The sequence below is a fragment of the Herpailurus yagouaroundi genome, unplaced genomic scaffold (assembly GCF_014898765.1).
Source record: "Herpailurus yagouaroundi ecotype Mexico unplaced genomic scaffold, PumYag 161, whole genome shotgun sequence".
Lineage (NCBI taxonomy): Eukaryota > Metazoa > Chordata > Mammalia > Carnivora > Felidae > Herpailurus > Herpailurus yagouaroundi.
In genome coordinates this window covers 16,120,228-16,145,210 of record NW_024412402.1, presented here as the reverse complement: position 1 = coordinate 16,145,210, position 24,983 = coordinate 16,120,228, and the positions used below count along the sequence as shown (strand labels likewise).

General features: G+C 41.4%; 1 protein-coding gene and 1 long non-coding RNA gene across 8 annotated transcripts in view; one reads left to right on the top strand and one right to left on the bottom strand.

The window, feature by feature from the left end:
• Positions 1-24,983, top strand: part of SIAE (sialic acid acetylesterase) — a 42,884-nt gene that overhangs the window by 6,354 nt on the left and 11,547 nt on the right. For all 6 annotated transcript variants that reach the window (XR_005792966.1, XR_005792965.1, XR_005792964.1 and 3 more), the window contains 5 exons: positions 5,405-5,580; positions 16,101-16,239; positions 18,665-18,842; positions 20,479-20,588; positions 21,149-21,282. Coding sequence is in view for 1 of the 6 variants with exons in the window: in XM_040483385.1 (XP_040339319.1) it covers positions 5,405-5,580; positions 16,101-16,239; positions 18,665-18,842; positions 20,479-20,588; positions 21,149-21,282 (737 nt within the window). In the remaining 5 variants the exon portion in view is untranslated. The remainder of the gene's footprint in view (positions 1-5,404; positions 5,581-16,100; positions 16,240-18,664; positions 18,843-20,478; positions 20,589-21,148; positions 21,283-24,983) is intronic.
• Positions 14,592-24,979, bottom strand: LOC121035574 (uncharacterized). 2 transcript variants are annotated; one of them, XR_005792969.1, is made up of 3 exons: positions 24,910-24,979; positions 23,378-23,437; positions 14,592-15,188 (listed from the first exon to the last, which is right to left on the bottom strand). It is a non-coding gene; the product is annotated as an uncharacterized LOC121035574 (long non-coding RNA). The 2 variants fall into 2 exon arrangements; XR_005792970.1 differs by lacking the exon at positions 14,592-15,188 and adding an exon at positions 17,271-17,551.

Below are 24,983 nucleotides of genomic sequence, written 5' to 3'. Positions count from 1 at the left end.
TAATTAACATTACCAATAAATATTTAGGAGACAGAGACTACATAGTACTATAGTGATAGATGCAAAAGAGTATACGTATACTTTATATTTGTTAGGCTCTCTACATTTGCTTGGTAGGAGAGAAAAAATAAAATATTTATTTTTTTTAGATCCATAAACCTACTTATAAGGACATATTGTTGTGTTCTGTACATGAAGCAAAATGAATAAAGTGTTATTTGGAATAAAGGAGGTAGACATGTAGGAAATTTTATAGGGCAAAAAAAAATGTTTCTCAAAGGAAACACTACAGGGTATATGGAAAGGTTGACTTCTCTTTAAATTTGATGAGGACTCTGGGATTTTCAGCTAGACTACCTCAGTTTGTCATTCTGTCTCTGTTAATATTTAACTTACTACCTATAATCAATCCCCTGGGTGCCCACAACAAAATGGAATTAACAGCATGAAGATTTTTGTCCAGCAGACTGACACTTAAGCTTTGGAATGGTTCAATTAAAACTTGAGGGATGATTGGGAATATGGGTCAGGTACTGGGCCTAGTCAAACCATATCGTCAAATGATGCATGATGAGTTTTTCAGACACAAGGAATAAAATTGGGGAGGGGAGGGTATATCTTTTCACTTTGACATACATGGGGGATAAAATGAGAGTGTGTCTGGATTCATCATCATGACCTGAGGTAAGTAGGGATATTTACTTTAACTTAGAAAATTACAAAAAGCCTAAACCCCTTAGAAAAGTAAAAAGCTCCTGGTTGCAATGTTAGCATGCACACTAGTTTTCTGTGCTATACAATAAATTACCACAAATTTAGGTGCTTAGAACAACACACTTTTATTATGGCACAGTTTCTATAGATCTGAAGCCTGGGCCATTGCTTAGCTGGGTTTTCTGTTCAGGGTCTCACAAGACCGAAATCAAGTGTTGGCTGGGCTGTGTTCTCATCTGGAGGCTTGACTAGGGAATGATCCACTACAAGCTCATGTAGGCTGCTGGTAGATTTCCTTCCTTATGCCTATAGAATTCATGGAAACATCTCTACTGCTTCAAATCTCTGACCTCTAGACCTTCTTCTGTTTTTTTTTTTTTTTAATTTTTAAAAATCTTTTATTTATTTTTGAGAGAGAGAGACAGAGTGTGAGCAGGGGAGGAACAGAGAGAGAGAGGGAGACACAGAATTGGAAGCTGGCTCCAGGCTCTGAGCTGTCAGCACAGAGCCCGACACAGGGCTTCAGCTCACAAGCCCTGAGATCATGACCTGAGCTGAAGTCAAACGCTTAACCGACTGAGCCACCCAGGAGCTCCTAGACCTTATTTTAAAGGGCTTACCTTATCAGGTCAAGCCCACCCAGGGTAATCTTCCTTTTTATTAACTTAGTGTCAACTGATTTGGAACTTTAATTACATCTGCAAAACTCCTTTATCTTTTCCATATAATGTAACCCAAATCACAAGAATGACATCTCCTCTCTCATGCCATTTTCTGATGGTTGGAAGCAAATCACAGATTCTGCCTGAATTTGAGGGGAGGGGATTTTGTACGGGTGTGACTTATTGGGTGGGTCACCTTAGGGTGTTATATGCCATAGCATGCTATACTTTAAATAATTTGCATAAATAGTTTTATTGATGGAAAAATGTTCAAGCTCTTTTTTTGCTTTTTATATTCATATTTGGTGGTGGTGATGAACTTTATACAGAATAAATGAAGGTTGCAAAGGGGCAGTTTGGGCAGTAAGACCTTCTTTACCTCCAAGTCACTTCTCTAGATCACTAAACTGATTTGCAGCTGGTGAAGTGCCAGGGTTTTGTGGGAGAAGAACTTCTTCCAATTCTAGGCTTTTCCTCTTGAGGAGGGAAAGGTCATGGATAATTTCCTTTTTTCTCTTCTTGGCATCTGAGATTTGGCACAATAATCTGAAAAATAATTAACATCTGATGTGAATAGCAAAGAGAAAAAAGCATGAATGCACCTTATGACTAATCAGGTCTTTAGACAAATTCTTTTAATTTTTTTCCCTTTGATTATTTGTTCTTCTGATTTTGAGGTGGCGGGTGGTCAGGGAGATGGAGAGAAGAAAATGAAGAGAGTTCTTTACTTCAGTTGTTGGCTGGAACATGAAGAGAAGAGGGACAGGAAGAAATAGGCCCCCAGATATGCTAACCATTGGACACAGAAACACAAAGCCTGATTAGTAGTTTGCATGGCTTTCTTGGTGGTGTAACTCAGGACTGAGGTTTACTCTCTGCTGTTCACTGAATGCCTCGCACACAGTAAGCACTCAAAGTAACCGTGTAATAAAGGAAGGACATGAATCTTCCTACACGGGAGATGAAAGAATGCGAGGAAGCAGAGATTTGAATGCAACAAACATGAGAATTTACAGAAATCCAGGCCTGGATTGGTAAGCAAGGTCACAAGATTCGCATGTGATTAAGGTCCAGAAGAAGGAACCAGAACAGCTGTTGCTCAGAAAGTCCATCAGGATGAGCAGAAATTCAGCTGGATGGTGAACTTCCAACTCTTCGTAGTTGGTGACTCAGTTTTATTATTTGGATTCAACCTAGTGGACTTGGTGGGGGGGGGTGGTCAACAAAGTTTCTAAAGACTGTAACTGGATTTCATCATCCTGTGGTGAGCTCCACTTTAACCAGCCAGTCCTCAACTCGATGGCCAAGGACTAACCACTTCTCTTGTGAAATGTGGTGATTTCTACTTTTGTAATCCCATCCTTGCCTTTGGTCTAAGAACCAGCCTTCACAGAGCTTGCTCTCCTTTGTGTATACTTACATGGGAGTCAATCCTCAGTGTCTTAACCAAATTGTTTCTAGGTTGGTTTAACCATTAGTAAGCTCTCTGCAGTGGACCTGGTTTCCCCTGCATTCCCTGGCAGGTAACTTCACTTAACCCTCATTATTGTGTCAGTTTTATCAAGTGGGAGAGGAAAACAGCTTGAATCAAAAAGAGCTCAAGTATTAGACAAGAAGGAAGTTCTCTAAGGTCTTTGAGGGAGTTGAGAGTTTTCCTCAAGAGGGCAGTTCTTGGTGTGGATCCCTAGTTCTCTTCAGACTATTTAGGTACTAGAGGGAGCTCATTCTCTGGCTCTAGTAGGATGGCATTGCTATCTTTTGCCCAAACATCTCCCCCCTCCCTATTTGTCCTTCAGTTGCTGGGCAGTGAAACTTTTCAGAAACTCTGGTGAAGGTAACTTTCTTCACCGGCCATATTGCGTGGATTGAGGCTAAGTGTAAATATCTAATTAACAGTGACTAGAAATAGATTGCACAGTAGTAGAAAGCTAAAGAAATTCTGCCCTAGGTTTTTTGACCTCCTCATCATAAATGAGTAATGTTTGTGGCAGAAGGACAGAGACTTAGTAAGATATGTGAGTGCAAGAAGCCTGGAAAGACCTTGGCAAGACTGTAGTGGGGACAGATTGGAGTGTCTGCCTGTTCAGAAGCGTGAGCCATATGGAGCACATCACACCTGTGCGACACAATCTGTACTAGCTGCCCACTGTTTCCAAAACAGTGATTTTTCTGCTTTAGGTGAATTATACATTTAATATGTTGATGTCTGGCTATTGGTGGTATAAAAACAATAGTGAGCATTTGGTCCTGAGCTTACTTGACCTCTAAGGGATGGGAGTAGCAGTCTCAGTGGGTTGTACTTTCGAGAGGGGCAAGCATGCACCCTTTCGCTGATGCCTTCAGGCTTTTGGACATTTTCCCCAAGACTCTGAACAATATGTGTGGTTTGAGCTTTTCCTAATCTCCTGTCATGCATCCGGACTTCTCATGCTTCTGCTTAGCTTTTGCTGATTGGGAAGAACTTAGCGTAGCATCTAGCACTTAGTAGGCACTTGGATACTTTTTTTTATAATTATAATTTTTGCTGGCTGCTATAACTTTAGGGTGCTCCATTTCCACTTCTCACTATTCTTTCCCTCTGAATTAACATTAATCTGATGGGCACAAATTAGAAATTATTTTGTAGCCTTTGGCATGATGCCAAGAATATTTATTTTAAAATGATCATTTCTCTATTTTCTTTATTCTCTTCTCACTCTCCTTTTTTCAACTTTGTTCATGTTGTTTGGTTCTCCCAGGCATCATTTTGCCATTTTGAAGATATTTTCCCTAAGTTTCTGAATATGATGTTGGCAGTGGTGGTGGTATGAGTGGGTGAGAGGTAGGAAGGTGGTAGGGGGGTGGTTCCTAAGGAATGTGCTATGGATTTCTGAAACAGGGTCTTGGATAGCTTTTCATCTTCCTAATTGAGTCCGAAAACCTTAAGTCTGATAAGTAACTCTGTGAAAATAATTAATTGGGCATGTCTAAATATCTTCTTCACAGAGAGATCAATTTGTGATTAATCTGAAATTGGTACTATGTATGCTCCTACTCCTTTGTCCTGTGTCAGTTTCTCTGTTCACCTTAAGGGAAGTTCCAGATTGTAAATTATTTTCTCTAATCTGTGTTCACGTTTGATTAGATAATTACAAATTAATTTGGGGCACTGCATAAATCTATTAGATCATGATTATATTAATACTGACATTTGGATAGTATAATATGAATTTCTATTTTATGTTTTTTTTTAATTAAGTTTTTTTTTCGTGTTTATTTATTTTGGAGAGAGAGACAGAATGCGAGTGGGTTGGGGGCAGAGAGAGAGAGGGTGACACAGAATCCGAAGCAAGTTCCAGGCTCCAAGCTGTCAGCACAGAATCCGACGTGGGGCTTGAACTCATGAGCTGTGAGAGCATGACCTGAGCTGAAGTCGGACGCTCAACCGACTGAACCACCCAGGAGCCCCTATTTTATGTTTGTTTTTTTTAAATTAAACTCCCTTGGATTTTAATCTCAGTATATTTTTGTCTGTTCTCATTTAGGATTATAACTGGGTGATTAATTTTTCCTGTAAATGCTTCAGTTACAAGGAAGGAGGGATTGGTACAGATTAAGGATAGAAATGCTACTGCTTTTGTTATTTCTTTTGCTTGTCTGAAATTTGGCTAATTTTCATATCTTTTTAAAGTTTGTTTTGAGAGAGCGGGAGAGTGAGGGTGAGAGCGAGAGAGCGAGAGAGAGAGAAAAGTGTAGGGGCAGAGAGAGAGGGAGAGAGAAGAGAGAATCCCAAGCAGGCTCCACACTGTCAGTGCAGAGCCTGACATGGGGCTTGATCTCACGAACTGCGAGATCATGACCTGAGCTGAGATCAAGAGTCAGCCTGTTAACCAACTGAGCCTCCCAGGTGCCCTAATTTTCTTATCTTTGAATTCAGTTAATCACAGTGGTTGGGAATAGCCACAAATGAATATGATGCATGACAGGATTGTGCTTTAATTTTGTTTTAATTGATTGATTACTTCCTTGGAGTCTTTTTATGATTTCAGCACATTCTAACAGCTGGATGGTGGTACTGGATCCTACGAAGCCTGGTGGACCTTATGAGGTGATGGCACAACAGACTTTTGGGAGAACAAACTTCACCCTGAGAGTTCATGATGTCTTATTTGGAGATGTCTGGCTTTGCAGTGGGCAGAGTAACATGCAGATGACGGTTTCACAGGTAATTTACAGAGTCTCAGTGTTAATAAATAATGATGATGAAGAAGAAGAAATAGAAGGTAGAGGAAGGGGACAAGTAGAAGGAGGTAGAAACCTTTTTCTGCCACGTGCCAAGATCTGTTCTCAGTGTTTGCCATGTGTTAGTTAATTCGATTTAACAACTTTATGAGGTAAGTATGGTTATTCACCTCACAGATGAGGAAACTGGCCCACTGAGGTTAAATTACCAGCTTCAGGTCACACAGTTAATAGTGCAGCCAGAATAGGAGCAGGTAATGCGACTCCAGAGCCTGCTTTCTTAATCACAGCTAGTGCTCTGTACGCGTGCAGGGCACCATTTCCTGGCCTTCCTGAGCTAAGGGCAGGAGCTAGAGTATCTGACGGCAAGGAAGATTTCATATCAAATTGAAGACAAAGTAGATTACTCTTCTTTTTGATTGGTCTTGATGAGCTTCTGGAGAGAGCCTGGGAAATCAAAACAATTAGAATTTGTTTCAAGCTGTGCGTCTAATATAATATATGTCTTTTGTTGTCATGGAGATTTAAAAAATCGAGACTGAATGTTGGCTTTGCCTTTTAGCAGTTACATGACTTGGAGAAAATCACTTCGTATTTCTGAGACTTTGTTTTCAAAACCTGCTTTTTAGGAGCACCTGGGTGGCTCAGTTGGTTGAGCATCTGACTCTTGATTTAGGCTCAGGTCATGATCCCAGGTCATGGGATCAAGCCCCATGTTGGGCTCTGTGCTGAGCATGGATCCTGCTTACGATTCTCTCTCCTTCTTCTTCTGCCCCTCTCCTCTGCACCTGTGTGCTCTCTCTCTCTCAACCACCCCCCCAACCCTGCTTTAAAAAAATTGTGGTTAAAATGAGTTTTTGTTATATTTGATAAATGAATTTTATTTATCATATTTATCATTTTAACCATTGGTAATTGTACAACTTAGTGGCATTAAATTTGTTCACAACCCTCTGTGTACCTGTCAGCACTATCTGTACTCAAAAAATTTTCATCATCCCCAGCATCCCTCTGTACCCATTAAACAATAACTGCCCCCCTCTTTTTGCCTTCTTCCAGCCCCTGGTAACCTCTATTCTGCTTTCTCTCTATGAATTTGCCTATTCTAGGTACCTCAGTTTTCAGTATACAAGTCTCTTCCATCCTTAGCTAGATTTAGTCCTAAATATTTAATTCTTTTAAATGCTATTGAAAATGGAATCATACAGTCTTTGTCCTGTGTCTGACTTATTTTACTAAGCATAATGTTTTCAAGGTCTATCCATGTTGTAGCTTATATCAAAATTTTGCCCCTTTTTATGGCTGAATTGTATTCCATTGTGTATGCCACATATTGTTTATCCATTCTTCTGTTGATGGACACTTGGGCGGTTTCTGTCTTTTGGCTATTGTGAATGCGTACAGATACCTGTTCAAGCCCCTGCTTTCAATTCTTTTGGATATATACCTTTGAGTGCAATTGCTGGATCATCTATTAGTTTTGTGTTTAACTTCTGGGAAACCACCAAAACATTTCTACAGTGGCTGTACTGTTTTACATTCCTACCAGCAATCTGCAAAGGTTCAATTTCTCTAATGTGTTATTTTCTGTTTTTTTTTTTAATTAATTTTTTTTATTATAGCCTTGCTAATACATAGGAAGTGGTATCTCATTGTGTTTAAATTTTTTTTAGCTTTTTATTTAAATTTTAGCTAAAAAAAAAAAGTTGGGGCACCTGGGTGGCTCAGTTGTGAGTTCGAGCCCCACGTCAGGCTCTGTGCTGACAGGTCAGAGGCTGGAGCCTGCTTTGGATTCTGTCTCCTTCTCTTTCTGCCCCTCCCCACGTGTGCTCTGTTTCTCTGTCTCTCAAAAATAAATAACTGGAAAAAAATAAAAAAAAATTAATTTCAGCTAACATGCAGTTCAATATTGGTTTCGTGAGTAAAATTTAGTGATTCAGCACTTACATGATACCATCCAGTGCTCATCACAACAAGTGCCCTCTTTAATACCCATAATCTGTCTAGCCCATTCCCCACCCACCTCCCTCCATCAACCTTCAGTTTGTTGTCTATCCTTAAGAGTCTCTTATGGTTTGTTTCCTTCTCTCCTCTTCCTCCTCCCTTCTCGTATGTTTATCTGTTTTGTTTCTTAAATTCCACATATGAGTGAAGTCCTATGTTATTTGTCTTTCTGTGATTGACTTATTTCACTTAGTATAATACATTCTAGCTCCCTCCATGTCATTGCAAATGGCAAGATTTCATTCTTTTTGATGGCTGAGTAATATTACATTGTATGTATGTATATATATGTGTGTTTGTATATATACCACATTTTCTTTATCCATTCATCAGTCAATGGACATTTGGGCTCTCTCCATAGTTTGGCTATTGTCAGTAATGCGGCTATAAACATTAGGGATATGTAGCCCTTCAAATCTGTATTTTTGTATCCTTGGAGTAAATACCTAGTAGTGCAATTGCTGCTGGATTGTAGGATAGTCCCAATTTTAGTTTTTTGAGGATCATTGTAGTTTTGATTTGCATTTCCCTAATGACTAATGATATTGGTCATTTGTATATCTTCTTTGGAAAAATGTCTAAGTTCTTTGCCTATTTTTGAATTGGGTTGTTTGTTGTTGAATTGTAGGAATGATTTGTATGTTCTAGATATTAACCACTTTTCATATGTATGATTTGCAAATATTTTCCCCATTCTGTAGGTTGTCATTTCACTTTCTTGAGAGTGTCCTTTGATACATAAAAGTTTTTAATTTCAGCAAAGTCTAGTTTATTTATTTATTTTTTTGTTTTCTATGCTTTTGATGTCACATACATGAAATTGTTGCCAAATCCAGTGTTAAGAAGGTTCCCCCCCCATGTTGTCTTCTAAGAATTTTATACTCTTATGTGTTTGATCCTTTTTGACTCAATTTTTATATATAGTGTAAGTTGAAGATCTAACTTCATTCTTTTGCAAGTGGATATGCAGTTCTTGCAGCAGCATTTGTTGAAGACTGTCCTTTCCATATTGAACTCTTGGAACTCCAATTGACCATATATGTGAGGGTTTATTTCTGGGCTTACTATTTTATTCCATTGGTCTATATGTGTCTCCTTATGCCAGTACCATACTGTTTTGATTACTGTAGCTTTGTAGTAAGTTTCAAAGTTTCAAAGTTCAAAGTTCGAAGTATGAGTCTTCCAACTTTATTCTTCTTTTTCAAGATTGTTTTGGCTATTCATGGCTATTCATATGGAATTTTCTTGCAATTCCATATGAATGTGAGGATATGCGTTTCCATTTCTGCAAGAAAGGCTTTTGGAATTTTGATAGATATTGTGATGAATCTGTAGATTGCTTTGGGTGATATTGACATTTTAATGATTTTAAGCCTTCCTGCTATGAAGGGATGTTTTTCCATTAATTTAGATCTTTAATTTTTTTCAGCAATGTTTTGCAGTTTTCAGTATACAAGTCTCTTACCTCCTTTGCTAGATTTATTCCTCAGTATTTAATTCCTTTAGATGCTATTGTACATGAAATTTCTTTCTTAATTGCCTCTTAAGACTGTTCATTGCTGGTGTATAGAAACAAATGATATTTGCATGTTGGTCTTGTACCCTGACACTTTGCTGAATTTGTTTATTAGTTCTGGTAGCTTTCTTGTGATTTTTTTTTTGGGTTTTCTAATATAGGAGCATATCATCTATGGATAGAGATAGTTTTACCTCTTTGGATGCCTTTTATTTCTTTCTTTTTTTTTTTTTTTGTCTAATAACTCTGGCTAGAGCTTCCTGTACAATGTTGAATAGTAGTGGTGAAAACAGACATCCTTCTCTTGTCCTGGTTTTAGTAGGAAAACTCTCACTCTTTCACCACTGAGTGTGATGTTACTTGTGGGTTTTTCATAAATGCCTTTTATCATGTTGAGGAATGATCCCTCTATTCCTAGTTGTCTGAGAGTTTTTACCACGAAAGTATGTTGCATTTTGTTAAACTAAGTCTGAGACTTAGTTTTCACGACTATACTGCAGTAGTGATTGTATCTGACCTAATTTACTGAGCCATTAAAAAGATTAAATTATTTTGTTTGTTTCTAAAAGGTCTTTATAAATTGAAAATAGCTGTCAAAATATAAGGTATTGCTATTTTTTCAAATTTTTTATTATAAAAAGTTTTAAGCACACAAAAAAGTTAAGAGACTTGCAAACACCTATATACCCACCACCTAGATTCACAGTTGGTAATATTTTGCCTTATGTGGTTTATCTGTGTGTGTGTGTGTGTGAATTATCTCAATGTAAGCTGTATATCTTGATATTTCAGTTAGGTGTCATATGTCAAATTGATACATATTCATGTATAAAATTAATATGTTGATTTATATGTACATATATGTATACATAATAGAAAATATGCTAGGTCTCAAAATTTAAGAACAGTTAATCTTCAAAGGCTGTGATGTATATATAAATATAAACATATATTTGTATATATTTTTTTACACAGAAAGAACATATATGTATATATACATATTTTTTTTTAACAGAAAGAAGGCCAGTGATGATTTTTTTTTTTTGCTCAACTTTTTCATAGCCTAGGATTTCTTTTGTTAGCATCAATTCATTTTTCTCTGTTTCACTCACAGCCTTTGAAGACGTTCTTAAATTTTGAGACCTAGCATATTTTCTCCTTTATGATAACTGTATAGAGGCTTCACTAGGCTCTATTTACTCTGCTAGAATTGTTGGGAGGAAAGGCACTGCACAGGCTCCCAAGTAGGGACGGGACACACAGGGTGAATGGAGTCATGTGGGATGGAACCAGGGAATACTGACTTGCCATCTGTTGGTCAGTGACGAAATTCACTTTGAAGGGTTCCGGTGTTCGTTGCTCTTAGAGAATAGGGCTGCCCTGACAGACTATGAGTGAGGTCTCTTAAGTAAAGCTGGGTAAAAAGGACACTGAAGGGGCGCCTGGGTTGCTTGGTCGGTTATGCGTCCGACTTCAGCCCAGGTCATGATTTCACAGTCTGTGAGTTCGAGCCCCGCGTCGGGCTCTGTGCTGACAGCTCAGAGCCTGGAGCCTGTTTCAGATTCTGTGTCTCCCTCTCTCTCTGCCCCTCCCCTGATCATGCTCTGTCTCTCTCTGTCTCAAAAATAAATAAACGTTAAAAAAAAAAAATTAAAAAAAAAAAAAGGACACTGAAAAAGTTGCCAAGGGAAGGAAAGTTCTTAGTAGTTTGGTATTCTAGCAAGGCAGCAGAGGTAGAACAAAAGCCTTGGTGCTGTATGTCTTTGGCATTCAGATTTATTTTGAAGATCAGCTCTACTTTCTAATTAGACACAAAAACTGTCTAGAATGAAGAGGGTGGATTTCTGGATAGGGGTGATGGTGTTAGAGCTTTGGGCCTCAGAATTGTCCCCTCTTTGTTTAGTGGAAGCTGTCTGATTTAAAAAGGAAAGTAAGGGAGATCATTGTTATTTCTTTTAAATTAAAATCAGGGTTGGACAACATATTAGCAAGGTCACAGACATAATTGAAACTATATTAGCTTGAAATATTGCTGACAGAAGGGTAAAGGTTTTTTTTTTTTTAATTTTTTTTTTTTATAAATTTTTTTTTCAACGTTTATTTATTTTTGGGACAGAGAGAGACAGAGCATGAACGGGGGAGGGGCAGAGAGAGAGGGAGACACAGAATTGGAAACAGGCTCCAGGATCTGAGCCATCAGCCCAGAGCCCGACGCGGGGCTCGAACTCACGGACCGCGAGATCGTGACCTGGCTGAAGTCGGACGCTTAACCGACTGCACCACCCAGGCGCCCCCAGAAGGGTAAAGGTTTTTAATGCAGTATCAGAACTTCAGAGAAAGTAATCTGAGTTAAGTTCTTTGGCACATTTGAAACTGGGATTGATTTTCTTTCCTTGTCTGTATGTTCTGATTTTGCTATAATGAGCATGAACTAACTATAATTTTTAAAAGAAAGTTATAAAAACAAGAAACTGATATGCACTTGCCTAATCCCTTAAAGATTTATCGAAGGCTCAGTTTGCAATGAAGAGTCCCATTAAATAAACAAGAATCTTAGGAATAAATGGTTTTGTTTGCATTATGGGTTGGCACAAATATGTTCTGCGTACTTTGATTTGTTTCCTTTAATAAATTAAGAACTTGAAAAGATTATTGTCTTCCTAGTTCTTCCCCTGAAACTTAGTTTCTCCTCAAGTTGATATTTATTTTCTTGCCTTTCTTTCATTATGCTTCTCCAGTTTTGAGGAATACTTAAATTTGAAGTTTAAAAATCTCTATGACTATACTATGATCTCAACTCATTTTTGAAAAAAATTTTATTTATTTTATTTCATTTTTTAAAAATGTTTATTTATTTTTGAGAGAAGAGAGAGCACATGAGCAGGGCAGGGGCAGAGAGAGAGGGAGACAGAGGATCCGAAGCAGGCTCTGTGCTGACAGCAGACAGCTTGATGCGGGGCTCGAACTCACGAACTGCCAAGATCGTAACCTAAGCTGAAGTCAGAAGCTTAACTGACTGAGCCCCCAGGCACCCCAATTCATTTATTTTTTTTTAAATATGTAAAATTGAGTCCTTTCACATACTTTGTGGTTTATTTTGCTTTTATTGCTTCTACCCTGGATTGCTTTTTTTTTTTCTTTTTCTTTTGTTAACTAATTACTAAATAATGCTACTAAAAAGATCCTACTCTGGACATACCTACTCCATTTTTGTATTAGTTTTCTAATTCAGAATCTAAATTCTTGCATTTATGTCTTCACAACCAGTATCTTATTTACTCTTGCTTCCTGCCCTACTTAAATATGTGGGAACTTTTGAATTTAAATGTTTATCAAACTGAACTTTAACTGGGCTCCCTTTCAGCCCAAGTGGCTGGAAGCAAAACTGAAGTTTTATATCTTGAGAGAAAGCATGGTTTTGTTTAGAAGTGGGATTGCTGTTAACTCACTAAGGAAAACAGTCCTTTCTTGAATGCTTTGATTATAGTTCCCTGTTTGCACAGAAAGGCATGGACCAGATGTATTTGTATCTATACAGTCAGGTTCTCAATAGCAGGCTGTGCCAGGGGATCTCATCTCATTTTCTGTCAAGCTAAATCAGCTTTTGATTGTTAAGAGTAAACACATTCTTTCTGCCTAGAATTTACTCTTCAGCATCTTCTGCATTAGATTAAAGCTATAAGCTCTGAGATACAGGGAGATAGAAAAAGAATTCCATCTGACACAGCCACATGTTAATTTTTTATTTTTTTGTTTTAAATCATGCGCTTAGTTTGCAAGACAGCATTTTAGGTGCTGATGGTGTCAAAAGCCAAGTTTTCTAGTCTCTTAACATTCTATAGAACTTTATTTTTTGATCGAAAGCATGCTTTATATGATTCTTCCTTTATTCCTTTTGCTCCTTTTTCCTCTAAAGACGCCCAACACAGACATGCACGTACACACACATGTACACATGTACATGTACATATGCACACATGCACACACATGTACCCAGACACGGTATCTGTCTCTTCTCTTTGCCCTCCTCCGTGTGACTTTTCTGAGGAGGTAAGATTTCTACTATAACCTACCACTCTTCACATTCAAATGAAGGAAATGGCAGATTGTATGCCCATCTTGTTGTTAGGGTAAAGTGGAATTTTAAGATTGAGTGTTATTTATAACACTGAGTGAGATGTGTATAAATGGAGAAAAGTCTAAATGTTCATCTGTCGCCTTCTAACTCAGGGTAGGTCTTAAGACTTGGATATTTCTAGTTAGGCTCAGAAGAAGATGGCCAGTGTTAGACAAGGAAGCCCAGTTTTCAATATCTTGGCAATCCTGACATTGTTCCTATACAAGTAGAGAAGTCAAAATCCAGAAGCAAAGGGCTCATACTGTATTACAATAAAAGATTCATGGGAGGTATGGTGGCTGGCTTATTTATAGTTATTGCCTCAACTTTAAAGCTGCTATATTCTACTGTAGTAGAAGGGACTCTAACTTAGAAAACCTAAATTCTTTATTAAGTGAAGCTCCCCTGTGTTCTTTGGTATGGATTCCCCACGCGTGCGCACAGACTCACATACTCTCACACAAGGGCCCTGCTCCCTCACGCAGACCCCATGCCAAGATTCTCTGAGGAAATAGATTCTTGACGTTTCTTCATTAATTCAAGAATGTGGCATAAAGGTTACAAAATGAACACAGGCGAGCAGCTGCTTTGATGGTGAACGGCCTGTCCCCAGGGAGGCAGTGGTACACTCTTTCCACCGCAGCAGCCTTAATGACTTCAAATACCTTGGTATTCATTTACATCCTCATTTAAATACTTGGTAGGAAAATAATTACACTGAGGTGTTTGATGAGATGAAATTTGATCTCAGCAGATGGAGTAAGGCTTCCCCTTTCATCAGCGGGGGAAACCAAGTGTCATTTAAATGAAAATCTTCCTGAAATCTCTTTATTCCTAAATTTGCTGCCCATATCCCCGAGGAAATGCTTCCATCAAGAAGGCTTGGTGAGATTGCGAAAGGATACCAATTTCAGAAGTAATTGTCATCAGGTACAGCAAGACTTTTCCCCCACCCCCAAGGGTTTTTTTAAACGCTTGCTGTGGCTTTCAGGTTTTGGCTTGAGATAATACACAAATGTGAATTTGAAAATGCAAGTTTTTCCCGGCCGGTGTTTTGGATCCAGATCTGTGTGCTGGTGACACGGGAGAGTGCCAAACACCGCAACCCTGTCGGCCTTGAATAGTCCACCGCGCTAGCAACGGGCCTATGAGACAAGTAGCATGTTCACCCGTACCCGCCTCCCCAAGCTGGCATCTCACTGCGATGCGGCACTTGAGTTCCCAGGCAGTGCGGAAGCTAGTGTGGGAGGAGAGAAGGAAAGCACTTTCATCCACGGTTTCCATGGAAGCAGCATACCATCCTTAGTGCTCAGAGAGGAGCTGGTTTCAAGGGAGGTGACTTTTTACAGGTACTTGCTGCCGAAAAATAATTTTCCTGCCAGAATAGACTGTGAGTGCTTTAGCCTGTTTTCACTCTTGACTGTTTATTTTACATTTCGCTTGCCGGGCAAGATTTTGCACAAACGTGTCTGGATTTCCTGTGGAATTTTCCCGAGAACGTATGTAGTCTCTGTCCTGATAGCGTGAAGACCAGCGACCCCCACCGGCTAGAGCTGCTGTTACCCAGGGGGCACTTCAAGGCTGTGGCTCCCGTAGTGATCCGAGAGACATTTCACTTGCATCTGGCCGTCTTATTGGCCACAGCAGGCTCAGTGGCAAGTCAAAAGGCGATTCAAGGGGCCAGTCTATTTCATTGAAATGCCCTGTGGGGGCACTCTGGCTGCTCCAGGGTTTCTCTTACACTGTGGACTGGAGGGCCAGCTGTATTCTGTGTGGTGGGTGGGAGGAAAGGGGAGCCAGCTGCACACTCGGTGGCTAGCGGCCAATGGAAAGTATCCCAGCCTCCTGCGCTCTCGCTGTGGCAGTCCCGTCAGCTGGAGCTCTTGTTCCCTGAGGCCAATGATAACTGGGCTTCCCGATGCGCCTGTTAGCCCTTTGTTTTGGGAAAACCAGACTAGTCCAGGGTGGGGCGGGGGGATAGAGAAGACAAGAAAAGGCACCCAAATTACAAAACAAATCAATACATTTACAATCTGTATTCTTTGTAAAAGAAAAGAAAAGCATAACTCAAAAATCAGGATGGAAGGAACTGGCACTTTTCTATAAGCTCACAGAGGAATGACTAACAAAGAAACTACTCAGTATAATGCAGTCTCGTCCAGAAAAGCTCCAAGCCATTCCTGTCATACTCTTGGCAACTGGTGAGGTTTTGTGAAGGGATCTGGGAAGAAGTGGGGTCTTTGGGTGGACACTTTTCTTTGTCTGCAGCCATGCTGAACATCACCTTTCAGACTGCCCTGTCTTCTGTGCCTTTCTTGAGTGATTGGGCAGGATGAGATGAGAATATAAACATTTGAGATATTTCAGTATGTCTTAGTACTTCGAACAATCATCTCTCAGGTGTGTTCCTTTTGAAGGCACCTCTCTTCTGTGTTATGGATTACACACACCTACCTCCCCCTGGCCTTTTGAGCTCCATTTTGGAGAGACGTGAATGCTATGGTTTTGTGTTATCAGTTACTTTTTCTGACTAGAAGCATTTTAGTTTCAAGATACTACAGTGGGTCGACCAGTTGACAGTTGATCTTTAGCCTAAACCTCATCCAATTCAGACTTGCTCCTTGAGATCTCAAATTTCAGGGTATTCCTACCTTCTTTGGGAACAGGATTCACCATGGTCTGTGTTTGTCAAGGTGTATCAAGGTGAGTCAGAGCAGCCCATCACTGGTTTGGGTTATTTATTTGATCTTGGTTTATGAAGGCTCAGAAGAGCTCAGAGGTTGGGTAGTGTTTACTAAGAGGTGGTAGGCTAGTTGGCTGCCCACTAGGTTGATGTAAGAAATGACATTCCTGTCTGTTTTCCTAGATATTCAATGCGACAAGAGAGCTGTCTAACACTGCGGCCTATCAGTCTGTCCGCATCTTCTCTGTGTCGCTCACTGAGGCAGAGCAGGAACTGGAGGACCTGGCCAAGGTTGACTTGCAGTGGTCTAAACCCACCTCAGGTGAGTGACTGTGGAACGTGTGCCATCTCTTGCGTACTGGGTCAGTGCCCTAGGAGGACTCTGGAACCCTGAATTTGGTTCTGATCTATTTATTAGGATTCAGCCACCCTTATACTCATTTCTCGTTGACTTCCCACCTGAGTTCTGGGGGTAGCCACTTCATGCATTTCTTCCCAAGATTCCCCCCTGCTATGAGCAGATGACACTTCCTTCAGCTTCACTGAACAGACTGAGGCCACTCACATGAGCTCTGCCAGCATCTCTCAACACTGCCTCAATGCTCTCTTTTTCTCTTCCTTCCTTTGTTTCTGTGTCTGAACACAGCTGAGTGCTGTCCTTTCAGGGCTACCTGTGATGTGGGTGCTTCCCCTTCCAGGGCCTTCTACCCCTCGAGCTCTGGTCTTTCACCCCCATGTCCATTCAGCACAAAATCTTTATTTCCCACCTGTTCTGTGTCAGGCTTTGTGCTGGGCCCCAAGGACACAGCAGTGAGCAGGACAGACACAGGCTCTGCTCTCAGATTCTGCCTTTCTTTTACTCTAAGCAGACAAAACAAAACAAAACAAAACAAAACAAAACAAAACAAAACACACACACAAACATGACAACCCCCCTTCTCATGGTGTCGCACCACTCTCCTTTGCTCTGTTAAACTTTGCTAGAGTATTTTCTGTCCTCATTCTTTTCACTGCCTTTTCTATGTTCACTCTTGGTAATTTGTCTTCTCCTTCCACCTCAACAACTTGTTCACCTCAAGGCTGCTGCTGTTCTTCCATTTATACACTCTGGAACACTCTAGCCCTTGACCCTGCTGAAGGACACCTGTTCTCATTGAGCTTGTATTCCAGTGCGGAGGAATACAGGAAATGCTTAATACAATTAGTAAATTCTATACAAAGTGTCTGGTCCTCAGTATTACACTATCTGAATTCTCCCTGTGAGAACTCAGGAACTGAAGAGATTTGGGTAAATTTTTGGATAAATCTCTTGGTCTATGAACTCTCCTTACATGGTATCCTAAACTGAGGAATCAGTTAGGTTTGGATAATATATTATACCTTCCTATTATCCCCCTTTTACTCTCTGAACTCTGAGACCGAATACATTTTTGGGGATCAAGGGATAGGGTGAATGGGGGTGTAAGCTAATGAGACAGAACTATATAAATAAAATACATCAGGGGAGGGGGTGCAGTAGGACTGTTGGGGGCTGGGATGGGGTCGTGGTTTCTCGTTGAGGGTGGCCATGGGGGTCTCAGTTGAGAAAGGCGATGTTTCGGTGATCAGCTGGCAGAGGCGAGGCAAGCAGGTATCTGGGGAGGAACACAGTAGGTCAAGTCGCTGTCATATTCCAAATCTCTGCCACCTCCTCTTCTGTTGTCATGTCACGTCTCTCTGACTGCAGCGGGGAAGGTTGGCCGGTATGAAGGAGCCGCCTCTGATCTAATCATGGTACTCCTCCCGTCTCAATGTCCTCAACCCCAGTCACCTCTACAAAGTCCCCTTAGCCGCTTCGGGTCACACACCCATAGGTTGCAGGCATCAGGGTGTGAACATCTTTGGAAGGCTGTTCTGCCTTCCACACATTCTCATTCCCAAGCCTTTTCAGTGGCTTTCTGTTTTCTCTCCTCCAAGATGTGATTCCCCTCCTGTCTTATCTTCCACTCATCCCCTTTTGTGGTCTAGGCTCCAGTCACATACTTTTCAACATTTTTCCTACTCTGTGTCCTTTTTTAATATATTGTTTCCTCTGGATAGAATGCCAGCCCTGCATTCCCTTTCCCTTCCTTCTTATTTACCTTTTCCTTATACCTAACTGTCAGTGGACCCACCTTTATACCAGCTACCCACAGCCACCCGGCACCAGCCAGTGAATTTACTGACTCTGCATTAGGTACTAGACATCGGGGATCCAGAAGTGAAGAAGATAAGGGCCCTGCCTTCGAGTAGCTAATAGTTAAGTGGGGGTAAGGAAAACACTGTGCTTAGAAGATTAATGGAAGCACAGGAGAGGGGGTCATTCTTAGACTTTTTGTGATCTGCCTTTCATTTGATATTCTTACTTTTGCTGTTAAAACCCCTTACCACCTGTTTGTACCTCCTGAGGCACTTAACCATATTGGGTCGTCTATTTTATTCAGTTGAATGTCTTATTCTGTAGAATGTAAGAGCTATGAGGAGAGCCTCCATGTCTCTCCATATCTCTTTATTCACTGTATCCCAGCCATCTAGAAGTGCCTGGCACCTAGAAGGTGCTCACTCAGTTTCACAGTTCATTTGAAATTTATTTGAATTCCCAGTATTACACTGTCAACTTTTTGAGTGCCTGCATTGTAGAGAGTTTGGATCTTTTGCAGTGCCAACCCGGTGACCTATATGTAAACTACTATGTTTCTGTCATTTTTTCTTTAACTTTTTCTGACCAGAAAACTTAGGCCATGGAGTTTTCAAGTACATGTCAGCAGTGTGCTGGCTCTTTGGGCGTAACCTGTATGACACATTGCATTATCCCATTGGGCTGATCTCCTCCTCGTGGGGTGGGACACCCATTGAAGCCTGGTCTTCTGGAAGGTCACTGAAAACCTGTGGTGTTCCTACACGAGGGTAAGAAATCATCCTGAAGTCTGGGAGAAAGCCTTGGAAATTATGTAAGACAGAAGGATCATGGTTTCCTTTGGGGAGCCAAATCTGTGTTAAATGTCCAAATATGTATTGAATGTATGTAACTTATTCTGTGAACATGTATGGTATTCTTTTTTTTTTTAAGTTTATTTATTTTTGAGAGAGAAAGAGCATGAGAGAGCGTGTGAATGAGTTGGGGAGGGGCAGGGAGAGAATCCCAAGCAGGTCCTGAGCTGTCAGCACAGGGCCTGATGTGGGCTTTTTACTCACAAGCTGTGAGATCATGACCTGAGCTGAAACCAAGAGTCAGACCCTTTACCAACTGAGCCACCCAGGTGCCACCGTAAGGTATTATTTTTATTGTCATCAGCACCACGATCATCTGAGAATATGTCAGGAAGCAATTATGATCCTTTTCCTTAATAATAGTGATAGCTAATACTTACTGAAGGCTTTCTCTTTGTTGGATACTGTTATCATCACTTTATATGTATGACTTCACTTAATACTCCCAACAACCTCTACAAGTGTAGATACTGTTAACATACTAAGCTACTAAGCTTAAGTCTCAGAGGGGTTTAGTAACTTGCTCATGGCTACAGCTGGTAAGTGGCAAAGTCTGGCTTCAATGTCTGTGCTCTTAACCACTGTGCTCTATTGTCCATGAGAATAAACACTGTAACATGAAGAACAAATATTCATGTAATCAAAGAGATGTATTAGTATATTGATTATGAAAGCACGATCAGGAAAAGCTGGATCAGGAAGAACACATGGGGTGGGGAAGAAAGGAATAGTTATTAAAATCCTGACACTAATATTAACACAGAGATTAATAGTCTGTGAACTGTTTTCATAAATATTATGTCATTAAATCTGGGAAGGGCCCTGGAGAGAGGCTGAACTTCAGCTCTTGGTATAGCTTAGGTAAAGTCATGCCTGTCGGGGAGGGAAGACCTTCCACTTTGGGACTGACAGAATGGCCTAGGTAGAGTGGGAGGGATCTAGATAGAGCCAGGCTTCCCAGGTCTCTGGGGACATGAAGGGATGCCATCAAGGGTGTGGGGAAGTGGGCATTCTCATCCACACCTCCCATGAGTATAAATTCATATACGTATTTTACAGAGAAGTTTAGGAACATGTTTAAAGCTTTGAAAAAAATGTGCCCTTTGACCCAGCAATGTCATTTCTGGGCACTTATCTTAAGGAAATAAGCCTATATGCAGTGATTTTAGCTATGAGGAAGATAAGCAAAAAGCTTAAAAAAATCCAAGTATGCATCAACTGAGTACTAGTTGAGTAAATTTATTGTCTGCATGAGACACTCACAAAAAAATACTCCTCTTCTCTGGTTTTAGTGACCTTATCTGGAAACTGGGATGGCCCCCTCTGAACTTGTACTGACTGATACATTTATCCTGGGAAGAACCTGGATAGATATGAAAGTTGGAGGCTATTCAACATGTTTTCATGGGAAACAGAGTGGTTCGGTCTAATCTTGTGTTGCTATCATCAGACGTTTACCCCAGATGAAAGTTGGATAGACACTCAGTTTAGGGACCATGATGTGATCGGTCACTAGCTCTCTGATGATACTTGTGCTTCTTATCAATTTTAGGTTCACTCAGTCTGATTCTGTAACCGGTCCCAGTAAGAACTCTGTTCTCTGGAATGCCATGATCCATCCACTACATAATATGACTCTGAAAGGGATGATATGGTACCAGGGTGAGTGTTAATTTGTTGTTTCTCCATTGTATTAGTTAGCTTTTGCTGTGTAACAAACCAGCCCAGGATTTAGGGACTTAAAACAATAATAGTTTTATTTGGCTCCCCATTTGGTGGGTTATTGGGGTAGTTTTCCTGTATTGACTACTTTGGTTAATTTCTTTGAGGATCTTTTATGTGTCTTTGGCCACCCGGCAGGTGTCTGGTGGCTGGATGGCCTCGGATGGCCTCTCCCTCCTGTCTGTTGACTGCTGGAGCACCCTGGTACTCAAGTGGTCCCTTATTCTTTAGCAAATTAGTTCGGATTCTTTATCATTTACACAGCAGCCTCAGGGTTGCAAGTATATCAAGAGAGAACAAACCCCAGAGCTGAAGCACTCTTCAAACCTCTGCTTGCATCATGTTTGCTGATGCCTCCTTGGCCAGAGCAAGTGACAAGGCCAGTCCAGAGAGACTGCAGGAAGACGCATTCCCTAAGGGCACGGGTAGAAGGTGGGGAGTAACGTGTGGCCATGTTTGCATCTACCCCAACCCCCTCTCATAATCTGGACTGTTTTTAGGGGAGTCCAATATAAATGTTAACAGGGACCTGTACAATTGCACATTCCCTGCGCTCATTGAAGACTGGCGTCAAGCCTTCCACCGTGGCTCCCAGGGGCAGACAGAGCGTTTCTTCCCATTTGGATTTGTCCAGGTATGTGTTGAGAGGAAGCAGGTTTTGGGTATTGGGGTGGGGGTGTCCTGTGGAGGTCTCTTTCCTGGAATCCATATTCCTTTTTTTGCCCTCATAGTCTGCTGGTCAAGAACTAACTGTAAGACTTAATTCATCTCAGTTCACTGATGGGACAATTACATCTTCAAAAAAAGTTAATAAGTAATTTTTATTTAACATTATTTTTTTAATGTTCATTTATTTTGAGAGGGACAGAGCACAAGTAGGGGAGGGGCAGGGAGAGAGGGAGACACAGAATCTGAAGCAGGCTCCAGGCTCCTAGCTATCAGCACAGAGCCGGACACAGGGCTTGAACTCATGAACCATGAGATCATGACCTGAGTGGAAGTTGGACGCTTAACCAACTAAGCCACCTAGGCGTCCCAGTAATATTTCTTATTAAAAAATGAACACATACATGTTCATTAAAGATATTTAAAAGATAAGCAAAAAAAAAAAAAAAAGCTAAAACATTTCCAATTGCACAATCCAGAATCTGTTCATGTATTTTCGCAGGAGGATCCATACCATAATACTGTACCATATCTTGCTGCTTCTCTCTCTCTCTCTTTTTAATGTTAATTTATTTTGAAAGAGATAAAAAGCAAGTATGGGAGGGTCAGAAGAGAGAGGGACAGAGAATCCCAAGCAGGCTGCATGCTATCAGCGCAGAGCCCCATGCGGGGCTCAAACATATGAACTGTGAGATCATGACCTGAGCCGAAATCAAGAGTCGGGCGCTTAACCCACTGAGCCACCCAGGCGCCCCTTGCTTCTTCTCTTCATATGTATTGCGAACATTTTTTCATGCCAATAAATATATTTTTAAGTTTATTTATTTATTTTGAGAGAGGGAAAGAGAGAGAGAGGGAGAGCATGCAGGGAGGGGCAGAGAGAGAGGGAGAGAGAGAATCCCAAGCAGGCTCTGCTGTGTCGGCACGAAGCCCGATGTGGGGCTCAAACCCACAAACCATGAGATCACGACCTGATCCAAAACCAAGAGTTGGGTGCTCAACCGACTGAGCCACCCAGACGCCCCTCATGCCAATGAATATTAATCTTGAGCACAATTTATAATGATTGCAGAATACTTTGATATATGGTTGTATTGCAGTTTATTTAACTAGTTCTCAAGAAATGGACCCTTCGGTTGCTTTAAACATGTTGCTTTTGTAAGCAGTGGTGCGTTGATTGTCCTTGTAGCTAAATCACTGCATGCGTGCTTAATTCTTTCCATAAGATAAATTCCCAGAAATGAAATTGCTGCATTAAATTGAACATTAATTTGAACGTGTCCTCAGGTTTCTCTGTAGAAATTTATGAATTTGTGTTCAGTGTGTACTCTTAGCAGCTATGTGTGTACTTGGCCGTGCCCTCCCTAACTTGGTGCTGTCCTTTCCAGCCCCTGTAGTGAACCTTGGTCTCTCACTCCCAGCCCACTGCCCCTGCTCTTTGCCTGGAGCACCCTTTCTCTCCTGCACTCTCCTGACCAACTTCATCCTTTAGATCTCAGCCTGGACATCAGTTAGGAAGCCTTCTGTGACTGTCCAGCATCTGGGGTGCACCACCTCCTTTCCCCCGATGGGTAATTTCTTAGCACCCTCTCCTTCCCCCATTTTCCTTGCATGTCAGTCGCACACGGCATCATGTTTTCCTGCATCACACTTGTATCTCAGGACCTAACTGGTCAGCAGTTATTAAATATGGTCTAACACATAAATGAAAAAATATATCAAGAGAAATCACACTTAAAAAAAATTTTTTTTCAAACGTTTATTTATTTTGGGGACAGAGAGAGACAGAGCGTGAACGGGGGAGGGGCAGAGAGAGAGGGAGACACAGAATCGGAAACAGGCTCCAGGCTCTGAGCCATCAGCCCAGAGCCCGACGCGGGGCTCGAACTCACGGACCGCGAGATCGTGACCTGGCTGAAGTCGGACGCTTAACCGACTGCGCCACCCAGGCGCCCCGAGAAATCACACTTTTAATTAGTGGCAACTAGACAGAAGGATTCTGCTCTCGTCCTCGCCTAAAAGGAATGACATATTTAACCAAGTTGTTGATGGCTTTGCCTTACCTGTTCAAATGACTCCTCCAAGACCTACACTCTTTAGCAGGGTGGTAAGCGGCGACTCTTCTGAAATACAGGAAATGAAACAAGTAAGGTGTTAGAAAAGCGGGGCCCAGCTCACAACATACTAATGGAACAGGCTTTAAGATTTGAATTGGACACATGCTTCCAGACGTCTGCCTCTGCATGTCCCGCAGATACCTTCTGCTCATCGTCCTCACGTGGCTTCTACCTTGTCTTATTGCACCACGCCTTTTCTTGGATGAGGACTTTTATGGACCTCCTTTCCACTTATACTGACTTTACAACCATTTTCTTTCTTCCTTCTTACCTTTGTTTTGACTTCAAAACCAGATTATTCTACTCATTATTGTCAAAATAGCCAGCCCTGTCAGCAGATCTGTATTTCTGGTGGTGGAAACTACATCTGGGCTTCTGAGGTTCTTTTTCATCTTTGCCGTGTAGATGGTGATTTGAATGTGACTCCAGCCAATTCAGACCGTGTGTTGTATGCTGCTTATATGCCGTGAACTGTGTGAGGTGCTAGAGATACAGTGCGAATCAGAGAGACCTGGTCATTGCCCTTAGGCCTTACTGTTTGGCAGGAGTCCCTCAGACTCGGGGCTTTAACTGATCACCATCGACAAAAATATGTTGGTTACTTTTGGAAAACTGGGAGCACAAACATTTACCTTTGAAGAGAAATAGCACATATGGCAAAATAATGGTTCAGCGCATGGATCTGCAGCTGGTCTGCGTGGATTCACATCTCAGCCCTGACGCTCCTTCGGCTCTGTGATTTTGAGCCAGATATTAAATAGGGAGATTATTATTTTAAGTATTGAATGAGCTAACTCATGTAAAGCCTGGCACATGCCAGATAATGTTCATCAGTGAGAGAAGTCAGAAAATCGGGGGTGGGGGGGACAGTTGGTCTGCAAGGAAAGATGAATTGGCTTTGTAGAGGTGTTGAATTTGAAGTGATGGTTGCAATAACTAAAGCACGGTTAGAGACGCAGGACTCAAGCTCAGCAGAATGCCCCGGGCCGGACACACGTATCTGAGAGTTGTTAGTAGTGAGGTGACCGGAAGCATGGGAGGGAAAGAAGACCAGGAGGCTAGGGAGTCCTGAGATGCTTTTTTACAGCGGGTGTGGAGCAACGGGAGTGAAGTGCAAAGTACATACAGTATGCTATTGTAAAGTCTTCTGAATGGGGCCCCTTTTATATTCTTTGGCTATTATATGCCTTCATTAGCGGTGGTATTTCTACTAATCGCAGTGGGAGACTGAACGGCACCCTAGCGGATCTCAGAGTAGGGAAAACAAGAATTTCATTTGGGTATGGAGTATGCTGGTGCCTCCATGTGGCCACTGTGTCATAGTGCAAGCGAGTCAAGTGCACCTGTCCAGTACAAGTGCGTGGTGAAACTGGAGAATTGCTGCAGAATTCTCCACAAACGGCCATTTGGAGACCACTTCCTTGGCTTGAGCGGCTGTGTAAGCATCTCTCGGTGTTGGGCCTCAGCCTCGTACTTACCCTAGACTCTTTCTGGTGGCTCTGCTGCTGTGATCCTCCTCATGGCACTGGCTGCCGAGCATGATTCCACTTTC